Genomic DNA, 21,830 nt, shown 5'->3' with positions numbered 1-21,830 from the left:
TGTCAGTTGTGGGAGAATCCTTCTCCCATGCTGGACAACCACGAGTCATCAATTGGGAACGGCTCAGATTTTTGATTTTGGAAGTTAAATAATCACTGTTATGACGGAAGTGCATTTGTGAGATTGATTGTGATATATGTTCGAGAAAGTGGTCACCCACAGCTTAAACTGAACAGAGAGGGATCTGGTTGCTATTCACCAGATCGGGAAGACCAAGCAAGGGATACATCACTCCTTTTAACCAATATCACCTCTGAACACTAAAGTAATATTCTCCAACATACAGCCAGAATTAAGTCTTAAGGACCAGGGTGCATCGTTGACTCAGGAACAGCATGGGGATAGAAACTACAGGAGAAATACAGTGAGAGAACATTTGATAGGTATTGATGTGGCCACAAACATGCCTCTCGGTATCAGAGCCTAGGATGTTGTGATCAAACAAGAAATTGCTGAAGAAATTCGGCAGGTCAAAAGCAGCATCTGTGGAGGTAATGGAATGTTCTAGATTTCTGCTCGAAACCCTGCTTCATGACTGAGAGTGTTAAGGGAAGGTAGCCGGTGTACAGAGGTGAAAAGGAGAGATGATAGCAGAGCTGGTACGTGATAGGCAGAACCAAGTGAGGCGGGAATGATGGGCAGATGAAGTCAGGTGGAAAATGGGGAGGGGAAAGTAGAACTAAACACTGGAGATGATAAATGGAACCACATTAATTAAGGATAATGGACAGATGGAGTCAGAGGGGAGAGGGACCGGAGGTTATAGATAGAGGCTGGGGGAAACAGATAAAGATAGAAAGAGAAGAAAGGGATGTAGGTCAGAAAAATAGCACCTCACATTCTATTTGGGTAGCCTGTAACTGAATGGTGAGAAAACTGAAATTTCCATTGTCATGCAAACCATACCCCTGTGTTCCTTCCACAGTCCCATCGGCCCCCCTAATTTATCTCTCCCTTTTCTCCTTTGCTCACCTATTCCACCCCCCATCCTCTCTCTACATCAGTTACCTGGATGTAGTATCCTCCCCCAACTTGGTTCTGCCTACTCATCACTAGGCACCTAAACGCCCCTGGGTTTCTTATCCCTTGGCTCCTCATCCTATTCCCCCCACACACAAATACTGTTCCATCTGCCCATCATTCCCGCTTTCCCTAGATCAACTACCACCCTCTAAGTCCACCTTCACCCTCTCCATTCCCCACTACTCTGCATCTGAACTTTCTCCCTTCCTCCTTGAGCACAACTGAACACCCACATGTTATGGACTTCTCAGGTAGGGTAGGGTTGGTGTGTAAAAGGAAGAGATTTAGCAATATTTGTTAAGAAAACACTTGTGGGGGTGAGGACAGATGAACACTGTTTCGGTTTAATCGGGAATAAGCAATTATATTGATGGGAATGCACTATAGGTGCCCTAAAAGTTAAAGGTCAAAGGAAGACAACTGTGCGCCAAATATACGAGAAATACAAAACAACAAAGCTGTGATAAATGGGAGTTTTCAACAACCTTAACAATAACGGAGACAGTACTAAATGGATGAACATATAGAAGGAGCAGAATTCCTGAAATCTGTTCAAGGGACCGCTTTGAATTAGTGTGAAGTGAGCATAACTGGAGAGATGGAGCAATAGAATTAAGCTGGCAACTGAAAAAGTGGCATTGTGAGAGTAAGCAGGGAATAGTGGATTCAGTTGGATTTAACATTCATATGGAAAGGGGCAAGCACAGATAGAAAATGAAAAATGACCAGTTTTATTGATATGAATATAAGAAATGAACTGAAAACAGCCACATTGGGGTTAACCAGTGCCAGATGATGAGGCTTCAAAACAGTTGGAACCAACAGGGTGAACACACAGTATTTTACCCAGAGAAGGGGTAAGAACCAGAAGACATAGGTTTAAGATAAGAGGAGAAAGATTTAATAGGAACCCAAGGGGCATCTTTTTTCACTCAGGGTGGTGGGTATATGGAAGGAACTACCAGATGGTGGCACAGATGGTCAAGCTGATGCTTCACAATGCCAGAGGTTCGATCCTGACCTTGGGTGCTGTTTGTGTGGTGTTTGCGCATTTTCTTTGTTACCACGTGGTCTCCTCCGGGTCTTCTGGTTTCCTCTCACATCCCCAGACATTTGGGTTGTAGATTAATTGGCCTCTGTATAATTTCCCCTAGTTTGTAGAAAGTTTCTAGAAGGTGGGATAACATTGGACTAGTGTGAATGGTTGATGTGGACTTGGTGGGCCAAAGCATGATTTATCTCTAACTAAACTAAATTAAGGCAATTGAGGCAAGTGCTATAACGGTATTTAAAAGACATTTGGACAGGTACAGGGATAGGAAAGGTTTAGCAGGATATGGGCCACTTGTGAACACGTGGGACTAGCTTTCACAAGACATCGTATTGGCATTGATGAGTTTGACCATGCTGTATGACAATATGACTCAAAAAGGGAAATAAATAAATAAATAAAAGATAAATTAGAAAGAAAAAAAAAGAAATTGTGGGGAGGGAGGGAGGGGGGGGGGGGAGGGGTTGAGGGGATAGCAGCTGCAATAAGACAGAGCTGTGATAGAGGGCACTCAGTCCTCTTCCGAGTCCGGAAACAAGTTAAGAGAGTTAACAAGTTCCAGGAAAGGGTTCCATGTATCTAGGAATGTCTTGGTAGAGCCTTTGAGAGAGAACCTAAGTTTTTCAAGCTTTAAGTTGTAGAGCACCTCCTTGATCCAGCGGGCGTGTGTCGGGGGACAGGTAAGTCTCCAGTTAAGCAAAATCAGTCTCCGGGCTAACAGGGTTGTAAAAGCCAGGACCCGCTTCAACGCAACAGAGAGGTTGGTGTTGGGGGGAATACCAAAAATAGCTGACAGTGGGTTTGGAGGAATAGTCTGGCCATAGGCTCTGCTTAGCACGTCGAAAGCACTCCACCAAAAGGTTGCTAGCTTAGGGCAAGACCAAAACATATGACTATGGTTGGCAGGGGATTGATTGCATCTGTTGCAGGTGTCTTTAACAGCGGGGTATATTCTAGATAATCTTGCGTTTGTGTAGTGGACTTTGTGAAGGACTTTGCATTGGATTAGGCCATGACGGGCACATATGGAGGAAGAATGGATCAAATCCAAGGCAGAGTCCCATTGCTGGTCTGTTAGTTTTGTATTCAGCTCGCCCTCCCACGCAGCTTTTAATGAGGTATAAGGTTTCAATATTACCGACCCTAACAAGTTGTACAAAAAAGAGATGCATTTCTTTCGGTTGGGATCTAGAGCTAGGATGGAATCGGTCAGGGTTTCAGGGGGACGATTTGGGAAATGGGGGAATATCTTCTTCACAAAATTCCTAATCTGGAAAAAACGAAAAAGGTGGGAGTTTGGGAGGCTATAGTTGTACGAAAGCTCCGCAAAAGACGAAAAAATACCATCCTTGTATAGGTTTTTGATACTACTGATGCCATTACTATGCCAGGTTTTGAATGCGGAGTCTGTACTTGAAGGTTTAAAGATGTGATTTTTAAGCAGTGGGGTCAAGATGGAAGGGCCTTGTAAACCAAAGTTTTTCCTAAATTGACTCCATATCTTGAGCGAGAGGGACGCAATTGGGCCTGCACCCGTAGATGTTATAGAAAGGGGAGTTGAGAGCATAGGACAGACCGCAACGGGAGATGTGAACTCGCCTTTTCCATGTGTACCCAGGTCGGTAGGTGGTCGCAATCATCATTCATCCAGTACAGGATTTTTTGCAAGTTAGCAGCCCAGTAGTATCGCCTAAAGTCAGGAAGTGCCAAACCGCCGTCACTCTTAGGAGACTGTAGTAGCGTCTTTCGAATTCTGGCCGGTTTGCTACCCCATAAAAATTTAGATATTCTCCTTTCTAATTTATCAAAAAAAGATTTAGTGATAAATATAGGAACATGCTGGAAAAGGTACAGGAATTTGGGTAGGACGACCATCTTGACCAGACAAAAAGGGATTAGAACAGAAAGATTGGATCCTATTAGGAACCAAAAATGTAGGATTTAGAGGCTAAAGATGTGTACGTTTATGAATGAGTGCTTTGCATCTGTTTTCACGGAACATGGTATAGAATCTCAGAGCCTTCATAGATGCACCAACTCTCCACCAGAGCAATTCTCTAGTTCCACATGCTGGTCCTTTCTCCAAAACTTTGCAGTTTTTCTGCACCGTATTTGTATCCAATTTTCTCTGAAAGCCCATAATAGAACCTGCCTCTATTAAACATGCCAAGTACTTAAGCTGAGTAAATTAAAAAAAATTATCTTATCACGCTAATGCTCCCGCCCCTTTATTTTATAGCAATGATCTTTCATTCTTGACTCAACATGAACAGCTTCCCACTGTCCAGAGCCCTTGTGAATATTTAGATTGAGTTGCCAAAGGTGTTAGCAGAGGCAGATACTATTACAACGTTTAAAAGGCATTTGGACATGTGCTTGGCTAGGAAAAGGTCAAGAGGGATGCGGGTCTAAACATGAGCAAATGGGATTAGCATAGAAAGGCACTATAGTCCTTATGGAAGAGATGGTCCATAAGGGCAGAATTCTATGCTGTACATTTCTATGATTTTATATTATTCATAAAGCTTCCCTCAGTTATCTCCAAAGGAAATAGTCCCAACTTCCCTAATCTATCCTCATCCCAGGAACCATTCTTGTAACTCTCCTTTGGGCCTTCACTCTTTTCTTCCCCTTCTTTATACTGTGACAACCATTATTAAACACATTCCTTAATTTGAGGCCAGACCAGGCAGGGCTTTACAAAAGATCAGCATGATTTCCATTTTTTTTTTCCAAAGAATGATTTGGGTAGTAACTTTAAGGATGAAGAATCCAAGTGAATGTGACCAACATTGCTTGCTGATCCCTAATTGACGTGCTTGTAAACTTATTTAGGAATCTACAGGGCAGCACAATGGCGTGCAGGTTGGGGTGCAGCTTCATAGCTCCTCGTATCCGGGCTCACTCTGCGTGGAGATTTTCTGCGTGGAACTTTGTCTCATAGTGTATTTTCTCTGGGTGTTATGCTTTACTCTCACATCCCAGAGGTATATTGGTAAGTTAACTGGCTGCTATAAATAACTCCAACTGGACAATCAGAAGGGACCTGATGGCAGCATGTGTGAAAATAGATATCGGGAGATGGGGGGCAATGGGACTATTAGTTGTGCTCCGATAGCTGATATAGACTTGATGAGCTGAATAGCCTCCTTAGTTCTGTGTTATAAGGGAATATAATATAAATATAAAACTGTAGTATGTAAAAATACTGCCGTTGGGCTGGTGTCACATGTAGGCTCGACTAGTAAATGTGTACATCAGTAAGATACTGTCACCACACTGCAGGAAGGATATAACACTGGAGGAGATGGAGAGGGATTGACAAGATTATTGTCAGGCTGGAGAACAATAGCTAGGAAGAGACACAAAATGCTGGAGTACCTCAGCGGGACAGGCAGCATCTCTGGAGAGAAGGAATGGGTGACATTTCGGGTCGAGACCCTTCTTCAGACTGATGTCAGGCGAGAGGGAGATACATCGATAAAGAAGTGGAAGGTGTGAAAACAGGACAAAGGGAATGGAGATCATGGAAAATTTAGAATAGATCATTGTTAGCTTGGAGAAGGTAACAACAAAGCAAACAGAGATAAAATGTAGTCGGAGACAGTAAGAATGGTCGGAAGTGACTCCAGTGGGGGTCTATTTTCTTTAGAACAAAAGAGACGAGCGAAAGTTGAATTGAGGCATGGTAAAATCTAAAGCGATACACAGGATAAAACAAAAAGGAAAAGCAATTCCTACAACAGAAATAAGAGGCATAGATTTGTTAATTAGTAAAGAAATTATAGGGGAATTGAAAAAATATTATTTCACTTAACAGTTAGTGAGGATCTAGAACGTATTGCCTGAAAGGATGGTGGAGGCAGAAAGCCTCATCACATTTAAAATGTGCCCGGATGAGCAGTTGTGCTTTAACCCAATGGGCCATGGACCAAAAGCTGAGAAGTGGAATTTTCTTTAAGTGCAACTAGCATGGAAATAATAAACCTAAAGACGTCCTTTCATGTAGTTCAACCATTAAAAAATTACATGTTTGAGTACACAAAATGCTGTTCAAATAGGGTAAAGTGGGATTGTGGTTTTGTTGGTGAATTGATATTGTAGAGGTTAGAGTAAAAATCCAAAGAACGAAGCTGAGCAAAAATCACTTCACTGTAGCAGGAATCAAAACCTGTTGCACAATAGTTTGTGGTAATCTGTATGTGTGACTACAAAAACACTGAAAAACGGCTAACACTCAAAATCAAAACTGAGACTACTCATCACGATACTGTTTCTTTTTCTGCCTCGAGATACGAGTGGTTTGTGACAGCTCACATAAATGAGAGGGAAAAGTCCTCACTATCTTTAAAATTTTACATTTGATGAATTCAGGGAAAACAATCACAAATGCAATAAAATCATCAATATTCAAAGTGGACTAGTTTAATCCAAATTTGGCATCTTTATTCCTTTTAAAGTGCTCATCCACACTTTAGACTTTTAAAACAGAAAGGACAGCAGAGGAATTACCCCTTTGGTCGACATGATGCTAAATTAAACTGTTCTCCTCTGTCTGCATGTGATCCACATACCTCCATTTCCTGCATATGCCTATCTAAAAGTCACTATCATATTTGCTTCTACCACCAACCCTGGAAGCCCTTTGGTCCCACTACATTAGGTAATAGTGAACATATGTATGTGCATGGTGGCCCAGCAGGAGAGATAAATCCAACTATGCATACTTGCTGCTGTTTGAAAAAATCAATGTTTTATTTTCAATAAATGGGAAAACACTTTGGAAAAGTACTGTCTTTGTGTATATAATTGGGGAGTGTTTGCAATAAAAAGTATAAACCTTAGATGTGCCTTTTATTAATAATTATATATTCAATAGCTCGCATATTTATTTCTGGCAATTTAATTATTTCAAAAAATAATGTAGCCAGGTATAATCTGAATGAATAATATGATTTGAGCATATCCATTTTATTGTACACTGTATGGAAGGCATTTTATCTTCAATCATACTAATCACCATTGTACAGGTATTAACAGCAGTGAACAAAATAATAATTAGGCTTCAATCAAATAATTGTTTGCTAATTTTTTATGGTTATTTCAAAATTGGAATGAAAGGAAAAACTACTTACATGCTGGTATATTCCTAAATTCTCATTTCTAGTTTTCACATATTAAGGAAAAATGTGTTCCCTTTTATTATAGCTTTTAGCAAGTCCACTGTAATCGTCACAACGGAGTTTCTTATTTTGTACACTTTTGTTACATTGCAAATTGTAATTAATTTGCCTTGTTGCATCAGCGTAAAACTTAGACTAAAATTATTTCAGGATCTTTTGTAGAAAGCAAGGAGCAAGGAACAGTAGTGAAATAGATTAATATGAATATTCAGGGACATAAATCAGCATTTGGACAAATAAATTAATTATTTCTGCAATTCGGTCAAGTAGTGTATTGAATATCAGCCTGACAAGTAATGTTTTTGAAAAGATTGTTGCCATTTACTGCGCTCTGCTCATTTTCATGTCCAGAGTGAGTTTCAATCTTTTTATGTAAATGTGTCTTTAACCCAGTTTACTTTGATAAACTTGAATGATGCAAATAAGAAATGCAAGGCAGAGCAGACCACCCAAGTCCACTCAAATTTTATCCCACTAGGTCACAGACTTGGACGCTTTATTTACAAATGTTTGAAACATGATAAATAGGCAGCAAGAGATAATTTTATACTGCTCCAAGATGCTGCAGGGAAGTTATGCAGAATAAGGCAGTAATGGGTTTTACTGCCCTTTCACCAAATGTGCCATATATCGTGAAAGTGTTGACATAATTTATATTCATCTAGAATTCCTGATATTCTAACACAACATTTATATTTATGGCATTTATGTAAATTTGAATTGCTAATCAAGCAGTCTTTTTCATCTGGTGGATTGCTTAGGTATCGCTGAATTTTATGTGCATATGTGCATTTGCCCATTTTTTATAAATTATGAGATTTTTATATTTATAATATATAATGACGTCCACTTCCTAAAAAAAATGCTACGCGATCAACTTCTTGGAAATAGACAGATGCAATCTGTGCAATCTATTTGTGTTGCAAATAAATGTTGCAATCTATCACGGTGTTTCTGCTTTTCTATATATTTGTTGTCATGATTTAACAGTGAAATTAATACCCTCATATCTGTGCAGTATGACGGTAATTCTTTTGAAAGCACCATATTAGCTTGAATGTACCTAAAGCTTTTAGTGTAGAAGAAAAGCATTTTTAAAAGGTGTGGAGTATGAATGATTTTTATGAAGAGCCACTGATGAATGTTATTTGTATTTTTGAATAATATAGGCCAGGATTAATTTTGATGAGATAAAGCTAAGTACTAAAATAACTGAATATTAACAGATCACTAATCCATGCAATGTATTTATTGGTCACAATCATAAAAAAGGTAAGATTCCCATTGATGATTTTTCAGTTGTATTTTACAAATAACTAACTCTACAGAATACATGCACGATCATTTTTGAAAGAAATATATATTTTTAGTCACTATCCAAAATAAATAATTGTCTTCTTTAGTACATTTCTATTCATGTTGGATAAGATTCTTATCTACAAATTATATTTTTCAATGTTTTACTTAAATCAATTTCCATTAGATTTTACAAGACCCATTTATTGTCAAACTTAGCCAAAGGGTTTTTTTAAGTCTGTCCCTCTGGTTGAGGTGGTCAAAGAAGCAAAGTTACTACTTAAATAAATTTGAAAATTTCTGTCTGCAAAATCCTGCTAGCCTAAGTGAGACTTATTTTGCACTGCAAAAGGAATTGTAAGCTGTAGAAAGAAATTGTATTTTACCACAGGGTGGCACTATGATACTAACAGCTTGCTTATTTAATCCTACATGATCAAACACAGTTACTGCATGTGCAGAACTTGTGCTGGTCTTTAATGTTTTACTGTGCAAGAATTTTAAATGCAAGGACATGGCCTAGAGACTGCTTAACCATAGTGCTTTGTAAAGCTTGTTGTAGACCTGGTTGTAAGAATTTAACTGCTCAAAGGTTTAAGGAAAGTATTCTAGTGACTTACGAAAGGCTCTTGGTAACTTTAACAAAAATTCAATCAAATAATACTACACTATCTTCTTAAAATTCTCAGTGGCTGTTCTGAATTACTGATTTATTTGCAACAAAAAAATCAATTAGTCTTAAATTTATTCATGGATTTCAGTCCTACCGATCAATGCAAGTCCACTCAGCGGGCTCGAGGGGACCCACTTCATTCCAGTTAATGTGTCTGAAGGGGAATTACCATTGATGCTGTTTTCTCTTTCGCAGGTCAGAGATCAGATCTCACTGTCATGGTCTGTGACAGCAAGGAATGACTTTACCCTGCAGCTCCCTAAGCTGCAGCTGGAGACCTTGGTAGCGAAAGGGCCAAAGGATGGCCTGGAGGTTACATCATTGCAGGTTAGGATCTGATACACTGCGCAGAGTTAATCTTAAACTTGGGAGCTGATTGTTTATTATGGCTTTGTGATTCACTGATTGATTTCATTTGCTGTCAGTTAAAGCTCCCTTAATGTCAGTTTTCTTTGCATAATGCCTTGAAACAAAGGCTGGTGAAGTTCCCCAGATTGAAGTAGCTGACATAAACTGACCCTGATTTGCCCTATTCTGCATGGTAATTTAAGCAAAGCAGTTACTGGAAATGCTGTGATGAATATGAAAATACCACTGTTAGCAAGCTGTGATACAAAATCTCAGAATGCAGAAAAAGGAACAGGAGCTTATATGTAAATATGTCTTCTTCACATAGTGCGTGCCACACTACTTTACTGCACAGGGTGTGGCACACTATGTACCATCGCAGTATACGTGATCAAAATTATTTTATTCTACATACATAGTATGTATGTCATATTCCCTTACAATACAATGTTGTATGAAAGAATATGATGTAGATATTGTTGTGTTATTTTTGTACAGTGCATTTAAATAACAAATGAACAGCTCATTTACCATGGAGACTTCTGGTGAATCTGGGGTTATGGATTATGGGTGTGAACATAAAGAATCAGAAAGTCATAAGAGCAGAATCAGATCCATAGGCCCAATATGGCCATGCTACTTATCAAATCCCTTCAAACATCACATTAATAGACATACGGCAAGGAAACAGGCCCTTTGGTCAAACGCCTATGCTGACCAAAATGCCCCCATCAATGCTAATCCAACATGTTCACATTTTTGCCCATATCTTTCAGCTCCTGTCCAAATGTCTTTTAAATGTTGTTATAGTACCTGCCTTAACTACGTCCTGTGGCAACTTGTCCCATATACCTATCACCTTCTGTGTGAAAATGTTGCCCCTCTGGTTCCTATTAAATTTTTCCCTTCTCACCCTAAAGCACTGTCATCCGGTTCTTGATTCCACTATTGGTAGTAGACTCTGTGTGTTCACACTATCTATTTCATTCATGATCTTATACATCTTTATAAAATGTCCCCCTCATCCTCCTACGCAGCACGAAATAAAGTCCTAGCCTGCCCAACCTCTCCCTGTAGCTCAAGCCCTCAGGTCCAAATGTAATTCCAGTCCTAAACTTACCCCCTAGTCTGGTTCAGTCAAACATCGAATACGAGTACTGGAAATCCAACTCTCTTTTATTGTGCACAATACCAATACCAATACAATACCTAGTCCAATACCGCGGGTCCAATCCTAGTCACTACTTACTCGAGTCCAACAGCCTTGCGCAAATAGAACACACACCCCAGAAGATCGGCACGCCCCAATGTGCTCCCACTCTTTTATACCCTTACAGTCCCTTGGCGCGAAAATACATGGGGGTGGGGCAACCCCTACAAGCCAATTATCGATAAGGGCTGCAAAATACTAACCCAATCATATAATAGCACATAACATAGTTTCAGCACATAGCACTTCGGGAAAAACACTTCTGTTAAGTAAAGAAACATTATCCCCAGGTAAAGTAAATACCTTTGTTGAGGCCCCTCTCCTGGACCAATCACAGGACCAATCTAGCGGCAGGAAGACTCTGCAACATAATTGTATCCCATCATTTCCCCAACCAATCCCAAGCATGCATTTGCAACAGGACCTAGCTCCTTCTGCAAAATCTCATACATATTAACAATTAAAGGCCATCTGGACATCAACTCCTTCCCAGGCCACAGACTTTCTGGTCTTGCAGATTTTTGCAAAAGATGCCAAGCAGGTTTTATAGATCTCTTAAACATAAATCCTCCATTTTGTCAAGTACCCCCAAATGTCTGATATTAACAATATTGTCATAAATCTACTGTGCACTTTTTTCAGCTTAACAACATCCTTCATATAGAAGGGTAACTGGGTCTGAGCACAATACTACAAATGCGACCTCACCAACGTCTTGTACAACTGTAACATGACATCCCAATTTCTATACTCAATACCCTGAATAATGATGGCCAGTGTACCAAAAGTCTTCTTGACCACCCTCTCTACCTGTGGCACCAAGTTCAGAGAACAAGGCATCGGCACTCCTAGATCCCTCTGCTCAACAACACTCGCCCCAGGGCCCTGCCATTCGCAGTGAAACTCCTGTCGTAGTCTGACTTCTCAAAATGCACCTCCCACTTATCTGCATCAAATTCCATTGACCATTCTTCATCTCACTTGTCCAGTTGATCAAGTTGCTTAGCGCAGAGATACAACATGGAAACAGGTCCTTCAGCTCACCGAGTCCACGCCAACTATCGTTCACCCGTTCACATTAATTTTACATTATCCCACTTTCTCATCCAGTCCCTACACACTAGGGACATTTTACAGTGGCCAATTAACCTACAAGCACTCATGTCTTTGGTATGTGGGAGGAATCCAGAGCACCCAGAGGAAACCCATGTGGTCACAGGGAGAACGTGCAAGCTCTGCACAGACATCACCCAAGGTCAGGATTGAACCTGGGTCTCTGGCACTGCAGCTCTACTAGCCCCCCACTGTACTGCAGATCCTACTATAATTTTTGATAACCATCTTTGCTATAAACGATACCACCCACTTTAGTGTCATCTGAAAACTTTCTAATCATGCCTTCTTTATTTTCATACAAATCATTGATATAAACCACACGCAGCATTGGGCCCAGAACCAACCCCCTGAGGCACACCACTCGTCACAGACCTCCAGTCAAATAAACAACCTTCCACCATCACTCTCTGCTTCCTTCCTTGAAGCCAATTCTCTATCCAGTCGGCTAGCTCTCTCTGGATTCCATGCGATCTAACCTTCCAGAGCAGCATACCATGCGAAACATCAAATGCCTTGTTGAAGTCCAAATAGACAACGTCTACAGTTTTGCCCCCATCAACCTTTTTGGTTACTTCAAAAAACTCAATCAGATTTGTAAGACATGTTCTCCCACATAAAAAACAATGCTGACTGTCCCTAATCAGCCCATGTCTCTCCAAATATCCTAACCCTCAGAATCCTCCCTAGAAGTTTAGTTTAGTTTATTTTTGTCATGTGTACCAAGGTACAGTGAAAAACTTTTGTGGAGTGCTGTGCTATCCAGTCAAAGAAAAGACTATATATGATTACAATCAAGCCGTCCACAGTGTACATATAAAGGATAAAGAACACCAACAATGCAAAATAAAGTTCAACTAAAGATAGCTCAAAGGTCTCCAATGAATAGATCGGATGTCAGGAATACACTCTGGTTGGTGAGCGAACAGTTCAGTTGCTTGATAACAGATGGGGGAAAACTTTCCCTGAATCTGGACCTGAGCCTGTAACTCCCAGACTTTGTCTTGCAGCCCTTCTTAAATAGGGGCACAACATTAGCCACCCTCCAGTCTTGCGGCACCTCACCTGTGTGTAATGATAATTCATATATCTCAGCCAGGCCTGCAATTTCTTCTCTAACTTCCCATGCTGTCTTCGGATATATCTGATCATTTGACTTTATCAGAACTTGATTCTTAGCCTTCTATGTCTTGGCTATTCTAGATATTGTGACAGCAACTGCTTCCATTAAGTGTGACCCAGAAACCAACCATCCTCTAGTTCAGTGTTCCCAGACTTTTTCGGGACACCACCCGCTTGGTTCCATAAACCCATCCCCCTTGCCCGCCTACCCTAGCCTATAAAAAGCATTATTCACAATAGCGATTTGCACGACCCCGAAGGTCAACCTTAGTGGTCTTCTTGCGTATGACGTGCACAGCCTATAGTTGCAGGTCAAGCTGTTCTATTTGATCTTGTTTGTGCACGTCGGGCTGATTGCATTAGTCGAAACAGGGTGGACCACGTGAAGGTTGCAATCTCCCACCCCAACCTTAGTGGGGTACATATGCAGTACTATTTACTAAAATTTCTAATGAATTAAAATACTGCTTTCGTGACAATTATAAGTGTGAGTGTGCTAACTACACCATTTAGCCTATTGCCTCAATAATTATGCATGAATCATATGCAAGTAATAACATTGAAAAGTTCCAAGAAATACTATTCAGCAAAACAGTGTGCGCTTTTAGAGATGGTCAGTGGAGTGCACAGCAGAAGATGCTGCTTGACCCACTGAGTTGCTCCAGTATTTTGTGTCTCTCTACAACAGAACAATCCCTCCGCAAGCATGTCAAGTGTATACTGGCACCTCTCTTGCCCAATGCCACACCCACCTCCGGTATCTCACTACCATCCCTTGCCCGATATGTAGCCAAACTGAATCCTATCTGCCTGCACTTAATCCATTGCCCCGAAAAATGACCAAAGCAAAACAATCCCAAGAAGCTAAAAGAGTGCCAGTCACTGACCTTAGGGAAAAGAGGGCTGATATTGCTTATTCTGGTTGAGGCAGATAGGATATAAACATTTAAGAGACTTTTGGATAAACATATGAATATGCATGGAATGGAGGGTTATGGATTATGTGCAGGCAGCTAAGATTTAGTCTTGGCACCATGTTTGGCACAGACATCATGGGCAGAATAGCCCGTTCCTCTGCTGTACTGTTCTATTTATGCCATTCTTTACCACCTTATACACTCACGTTGTCACTTTCAGCGAGCTATATATATGCACCCCAACATACTTCTGTATTAGGGTGGCATGGTGGTGCAGCTGTAGATTTGCTGCCTCACAGTGCCAGAGACCCGGGTTCAATCCTGACTACGGTTGCTGGTCTGTAGGGAGTTTGTATGTTATCCCCGTGACCTGCGTGGGTTTTCTCCGAGATCTCCAGTTTTCTCCCACACTCCAAAGATGTAAAGGTTTGCAGGCTAATTGGCTTGGTATAATTGTAAATTGGCCCTAGTGTGTGCAGGATAGTGTTAGAGTGCAGGGGATCGCTGGTCGCCGTGGGGGCCGCGCTGTATATCTAAACTAAACATCAATATTTCTCAGCATATCGCCATTTGTCCTCTCATCTTCCCTTCTTCCTCCCACATGCATTAGCTCTGTCTGCTAATTCTCTGGCCACATTTCCAAATTATTTATACCATGCGGTATTGTTTAACAACATTCTGCTATTCACAACACCCCCAATGTTCATGTCATCTGCAAACTGATTAATCTGAGCTCCCAAACGTTCATCTTGCATATTGACAAATATTACAAACACCAGAGTCCCAGCTTTGATCCTTGCAGAAAAATACTTGTCATAGGTTTTTAGTCTGAAAAACACTGCTCTGTCACTACCCTCTGTCTTCTCTGACTCAGTCAAGTTTGAATTCAATTTACTAACTCACCATGGATCCCATCTGACTAAATCTTCTGGACCATTCAATATGATCAAGAAAATTGGCGGTGTTGCTGATTGTGAGCAGGATAGCCTCGGGTTACAGGAAGATATTGATCAGTTGGTAAAATGGGCAGAGTGATGGCAGATGGAATTTCATTCTAATAACTGTCAGGTAATCAAGTTTGGGAAGGCTAACAAGGTTAGTACATACACAATGAATAGCAGGACCTGAGGAATACTGAGGAAGAGTACTTGGCTTACAAGTCTAAGAATCCCTGAAGGTAGTGAGGAAAGTAGGCGGCACATAGAATATAAGAGTGGAATGGTTGCAGTACAGCTTTAAGAAAACTTAGTTAGGCCACAAATGGGAAACTGTCTGAATTTCTAGTCACCGCACTACAGGAAGGATGGAATTGCACTGGAGAGGGTGCAGAGGAGATTCACTTGGATGTTGCCTGGAATGGAGGATGGGTTTGTTTTCCTTAGGTGGAGAAGGCTGACGGTGACCTAACTGAGGTATAGAAAATTAGAAAGTCAGAATCAAGGTAGAAAGTAAGAAACTGCCCATATAACGACAGCATTTTCCTCCATAACTCTATCTTTCCCCCATTTCCCCCATAACCTTTTTGTTGCGTGCTATCCAGTCAAAGAAAAGATGATACATGAATACTATCAAGCCGTCCACAGTGTACATATAAAAGATAAAGGGTACACATTTAGTGCAAGATAAAGTCCGATTAAATATCGTTCAAACGTCTCCAATGTGATATTTGGGAGGTCAGGACCACATTCAAGCTGGTGTGAAAACGATTCAGTTGTCTGATAACGGGTGGGAAGAAATTGTCCCTGAACCTGGAGGTATGTCTCTTCAACCTTCTGTACGTCTTGCCTAATGCGAGAGGGGAGAAGAGGGAATTACTGGGGTGAGACTGGTCCTTGATTATGCTGGTGGTCTTGTCGAGGCAGCATGAAGTGTAGATGGAGTCAGTGGAAGGAAAGTTTGTTTTTTGACGTGCCAAATGACCTAAGCCTCTAAGCACGTAGAGGTGTTGGCGTGGTCAAACTTGTAATTTGAGGAGTCAAAGAACTGCAGACTGGCTTATACCAAAGATAGACATAAAGTGCTGGAGTAACTCAGCGGGTCAGTCTGCATGTCTGGTGACCTTCCGGGTCAGGACCCTTCTTGAGACCCTTCAGTCTAAAGAAGGTCCCGACTCGAAGCGTCACCCACCCTTTTTCTCCAGAGATGCTGCCAGACCAACTGAGGTACGCCAGCACTTTGTGTCTAACTTTTAAATTTTAGTTTGATTAGTATTTCTCTACAACCCAACCAGACCAAGCTCTGGTACTCCAGTTCCCAATTCTCCTGAGTCTGCCTTCAGACAAGACTACCTTGGTCTTGAAGTGTGACTGCACTTTGCATTAAAGCACCAGTGATTGAACTAATCATTAGCCTAATGCATGTCCTTGGGGGGATTAGAATTTGTAGCTACAATTACCAATAAATAAATGTTGGCAATTTTTAGCAGTTTTAACAGTTTATTAATTTAAACTGCTTAAGCCCCACATTTATAGAAATTAAAACCAAAATGATTTTGAGACATTTGTACCTTTTTGACCAGATTTGTAGCCATCAGTATTTTAAGGAAGTGTAAGATACTGACAGAATCACTTAATCTTTTGATCATCTTTCTTTAAGTGCTCCCCTTCATTCAAAAGTGGATTAAGTAGAGATACCGCAAAGGACACATTCTCATTAACTTCTTGTTAAAGGTCAATTGTAAAAGGTCAAGTGTGATTCCACCAAAGACTTGTACAAACTGTAACATAATATCCCAATTTGTATACTAGATTCATTGGCAGATAAATGCCAGCATGCCAAAGCCTTTTTCACCACCCTATCTACTGGCGATGCCAATTTTGGGGAGCTATGTACTTCTAGTCTTGGATCCCTATGTTCTACAACACTCTCCTAGGTCGTACCATTCTCGATGAAGGTCCTATCCTGCCTGGTTTGACCTACCAAAATGCAACACCTCACACATCTGAATTAAACTCAATTAGCCATTTCTCAGCCTATTTGCTTAGTTGATCAAGATCCTGGTATCAATCTTGATAATCTTCTGAAGAGTCTGAAGAAGGGTTTGGGCCCGAAACGTCGCCTATTTCCTTAGCTCCATAGATGCTGCTGCACCCGCTGAGTTTCTCCAGCATTTTTGTGTACCTTTGATAATCTTCTTCATTGTCTATGATGAGACCTATTTTAGAATAATCTGTAAATTTACTAATCATGGGTGGCACAGTAGCACAGCTGATAGATCTGCCAACTCACAGCGCCAGATGCCCAAGTTTGATCCTGACCTTGAGTTCTGTCTTTATGGAGTTTGCATGTACTCCTTGTGACCATGTAGATTTCCTCTGGGTGCTCCTGTTTCCTGCCACATCCCAAAGACATGCGGGCTTGTAGGTTAATTGGGCTCTGTAAATTGCTAGTGTGTATGGAGTGGGTGCAAAAGTGGAATAACATAGAACTAGTGTGAACAGGTGATAAATGGTCAGCGTGGACTTGGTAGGTCAAAGGGCCTGTTTCCATGCTGTATCAATCAATGCCTTGTATATTCTCAGCCAAATCGTTGATATTGATGACAAATAGCAATGGGCCCAGCACCGATTCCTGAGATACACCACTAGTCACAGGCCCCCAGTCCAAAAACCAACCTTCCATCAACATCCACTGCTTTCTATCATGTGGACAATTTTGTATCCAGTTAGACACAAAATGCTGGAGTAACTCAACTCAAAGGTCTTCCTGAAGTTTATATACACTTCATCTACAGCTTTATATTTATATACACTTCATACACTTCATCTACAGCTCTTCCCTCATCAACCCTCTTGATTACTTATTCATAAAACAATCAAAATCACACAATCTCCCATTCACAAAACCATGCTGATTATCCCTATTCAACCGCTGCCTTTCAAAATACATATATATATTATCTTTCAGAGTCCTCTCCAGTTACTCTCCTACACAAATGTTTGGCTTTCTGATCTATAGCTCCCACATTTTTCTTTGCAGCCCTTCTTAAATAGAACCACGACATTAGCCACCCTAATCTGCCAGCATCTCAATTCTAGCGGTGATTCATATATATTCTAGCCAGCACTCCTGCAATTTCTTCTCTAGCTTTCCACAGTGTCCTTGGATATATCTGAACAGGCTCAAGAGATTTATGTACCTTCATATGTTCTATGATATCCAGCACCTCCTCGACTGCAATACAGATATTATCACCATTAACTTTACCAACATCTTTAGTCCTCGTGTCGTTCTCCACAATGGAAACGAAGGAGAAATATTTATTTTGTCCATCTCCTGCGGCTCCATACATAGATGACCACTTTTTTTTTGAGGGGTCCAATGGATAGAATTTAATCTTGAAACATGTGAAATGATGCCTTTTGACTGGACTAATACAACTAGGATATGAATAATGAATGGTAAGACATTCAGATGTCCAAAGGAACAGAGAAGCATGTACAAGTCTTGATAGCAACAGTATCAGTAGACAAGGTGATTGAGAAGCCTTGCCTTGATATTTGCCCTATTTAGTGGAGGCATAAAAAATAAAAACAGGGAGTTATGGTCATCTACGTAAAATATTATTAAGGTTAGTACAGGTGCACAACCTTTTATCCGAAAGCCTTGGGACCAGACACTTGTCGGATTTCAGAATTTTTCGGATTTCCGAATGGAAGATTTTTAGCGTAGATTAGGTAGGTAGCGCGGGCGGCTTGAAAAGTCTGGAGCGGCTGCCTCCTCCCCAGAGACCGGGGATTCATTGTAAATCATTGCATAAATGTTAGTCAGTTATTTTGGAGGGATTTTATGTGAAGGGGGAAACCTTGATTCTTAGTCCCCTACCTGGTCGGAGAGGCGGGGAGCGGGCAATGCCTTACCGGGTCGCCGTGCAGTAAGCTCCGGAGCGCTGTGGCCGCCGACTCCCAACATCGCGGAGCTGGGGCTGCGGGCGTCCGGCCGCGGGCGACGCCGGTTGGAGCTCCGACCACGGCAACTCTACCCCTGGCTGCGCGGCGCTTCAAATCCAGTGCGGCCCGCGGCCGGACGCCCGCAGCCCCAGCTCCGCGATGTTGGGAGTCGGCGGCGTCGCAGCGCTGTGATACCAGCGGGGAGCGGGCAATGCCTTACCGGGTCGCCGTGCGGTAAGCTCTGGAGCGCTGTGGCCGCCGACACACAACATCGCGGAGCTGGGGCTGCGGGCGTCCGGCCGCGGCCGCGCTGGATTTGGAGCGCCGCGCAGCCAGGGGTAGAGTTGCCGGGGTCGGAGCTACAACCGGCGCCGCCCGCGGCCGGACGCCCGCAGCCCCAGCTGGGAGTTGGCGGCCACAGCGCTCCGGAGCTTACTGCGCGGCGACCCGGTAAGGCATTGCCCGCTCCCCGCCTCTCCGACCAGGTAGGGGACTAAGAATTAAAGTTTCCCCCTTCACCCCCCCCCCCCGCCCCCTTCACATAAAAGCCCTCCAAACTAACTGACTAACATTTAAGCAATGATTTACAGATGTTTAAGTGTCTCCCCAGTCTTTGGTACAGACCTGGGTTGACCGTGGGTCGTTTCGGGTCAAGTTTGGCGCCAAACGCGAGCTTTGGTGTGCAGACGACATCCTGGGAAAAATGGCCGGTTTTTGGAGTTTTTCGGTTTAAAAGGTTGTGCACCTGTAGTAGTAATGACAGGAATTATGTGATTGTACTGGAATGGGTACAAAGAAATTCACCAGGATGCGTGGGATGCATCTGTGAGCGCAAATTGGATAGATGGAGTTTAATTTCCTTGAAGGGGAGGAGGCTGAGGGAGGACCTGATAGAGGTATACAAAATTTTGAAGGGCATAAATGGGGTAGATAGTGAGAAATCTTTCCATGTGGCAGAGGTGTCTGTAACAAGGGGCATGTTCTAGTGACTTATGGTGTGCCTTGGTGACCAGTGCTGGATCCATTTGTGGTTATACCAGCAACTTGAATGAGAATGTACAAGGCATGATTAGTTAAGGGCCTGTCCCACTTGGGCGTCATTTGTACGTCATTTATGTGACAGGCCGGCAGTGACTGACGCGCGACAGTTGCGTGAAAATCGTCTAGCAGTACGACAGTCGCGCGCCAAGTAGCGCCAGTCTCCGTGGCAAGGATTTTCTCAGTAAACATTTTTCAAAACACGGCGCGCTTTATACCCGGGTGATCGCGTGATGCGGCGCTCAAATGACGCGCAAATGGCGCGCTGACGGCGTACGGGCGGCGTGCGCCGACGCATGGTTATGGATGTTGACGCATAATAAATTAGCATAGGCAATGTTCATGCATCACCGTGCATAACCATGCATCACCAGGCTCTACACGTACGCCATCAGTACATTCGCGTGCGCAAGGGATACGTCACGCAGGTGGCACCTGAGGATTTTGAACATTCCAAAATCCTGGGGCGATAGTTACCCCACGTCACTGCATACGCCACCACGCCTCACCATGTGAGCGTCACGACGCGCCAACCAATTTTTAGGATGTCGCGTAAATGACGCACAAATGGGACAGGCCCTTAAGTTTACAGATGACACTAAAGTAGGTGATACCGTAGATGGTGAAAATGATTTATGAAAAATTACAGCAGGATTTTAATCAGTAAAGCAAGTGAGCTGAGGAGTGGCTAATGGAATTTAATGCAGATAAATGTGAAGTATTGTATTTTGGGAAGTCAAACCAGGGTAAGATCTTCACAGTGAATGGTAGGGCTCTGGGGAATGTAATAGAGGGGAAGGTTCGAGAAGCACAAGTAGTTCCCTGAAAGTTACATCGCGGATAGATAGATAGATAGGGTGGTAATGAATGATTTAGGTTCATTGGCCTTCATCAGTCAAGGTATTGAGTATAGAGAAAAACACACAGAGCCACAAAACTCAGCGGGACAGGCAGCATCCCTGAAGATGACGTTTTGGGTCCGGACCCTTCTTAAGACTGATTGTGGCGGGGGGATGGAAGGAAATTAGGAGAGGAGAGGCAAGACAAGCCTGGCAAGTAATAGCTGATCACAGGTGAAGGTTTTTTTTGACAAAGGCCAGTGATGAAAAGACAGAAGGTATGAGACAAAAAGATTGAAGAGTTGAGAATTGTGAAGCTAGAGGACGCAATGTAGGTGGATGGGGAGGGGAGAAATAGGTCCAAGTGGGACAGAGGGAAGGGGAGGAAAGAAAGTGGGGGAGTGTATAGAGGTTGTGACGTTATGTTGCATATGTACAATATGTTGGTGAGGCCGCATTTGGAGTATTGTGTTCAGGGTCTTTAAGCTGGAAAGAGTGCAGAGATTTAGAAGGATGCTGACAGGCTAATAATAATAATAATAAATTTTATTTATGGGCGCCTTTCAAGAGTCTCAAGGACACCTTACAAAAATTGAGCATGTAGAGGAAAAACATGTAAGGGGAATGAAATAAATAGTAGAGACATGACTAGTACACAAAGTAAAGACAGAATTCAATACAAAACACAGTATGAGGCAATTAATGCACAGATGAAAAGGGACGGGGACGTGGGGCTAGGACTCCTTGGAGTGCAGGAGGCCGAGGACTTATAAAGGTGCACAAATTCATGAAGGGAATACATAAGGTTAATGCCCAGGGCAGGGGAACCAAGAACCAGAGGACATAGGTTTACAGTGAGATGGGACAAGATTTAATAGGAAGATGAGGGGCAATCTTTTCACTCCGAGAGTGGTGGGTATATAGAACAAGCTGGTAGTTGAGGTAGGTACTATAACAGCATTAAAAAGACACCTGGGCAGATACATGGATAGGAAAGATTGAGATGGATATGGACCAAACTGGGTAAATGGGTCAAGTTTAGATTGGGAACTTGGTCGGTATGGACCAATTGGGCTGAAGGACCAATTTCCGTGCTGTATGGCTCTATAATTCTAATTGGTCTTTAGC

General features: G+C 42.2%; 1 protein-coding gene across 8 annotated transcripts in view; it reads left to right on the top strand.

Moving 5' to 3' along the window:
• Positions 1 to 21,830, top strand: part of ccdc171 (coiled-coil domain containing 171) — a 244,842-nt gene that overhangs the window by 179,082 nt on the left and 43,930 nt on the right. For all 8 annotated transcript variants that reach the window (XM_033018273.1, XM_033018275.1, XM_033018269.1 and 5 more), the window contains one exon: positions 9,422 to 9,553. In XM_033018273.1, the coding sequence (XP_032874164.1) occupies positions 9,422 to 9,553 (132 nt within the window). The remainder of the gene's footprint in view (positions 1 to 9,421; positions 9,554 to 21,830) is intronic.

This window comes from Amblyraja radiata, chromosome 3 (genome assembly GCF_010909765.2).
Source record: "Amblyraja radiata isolate CabotCenter1 chromosome 3, sAmbRad1.1.pri, whole genome shotgun sequence".
NCBI lineage: Eukaryota > Metazoa > Chordata > Chondrichthyes > Rajiformes > Rajidae > Amblyraja > Amblyraja radiata.
The sequence above is the reverse complement of the archived record's forward strand: the minus strand, read 5'-3'. Positions and strand labels throughout refer to the sequence as shown.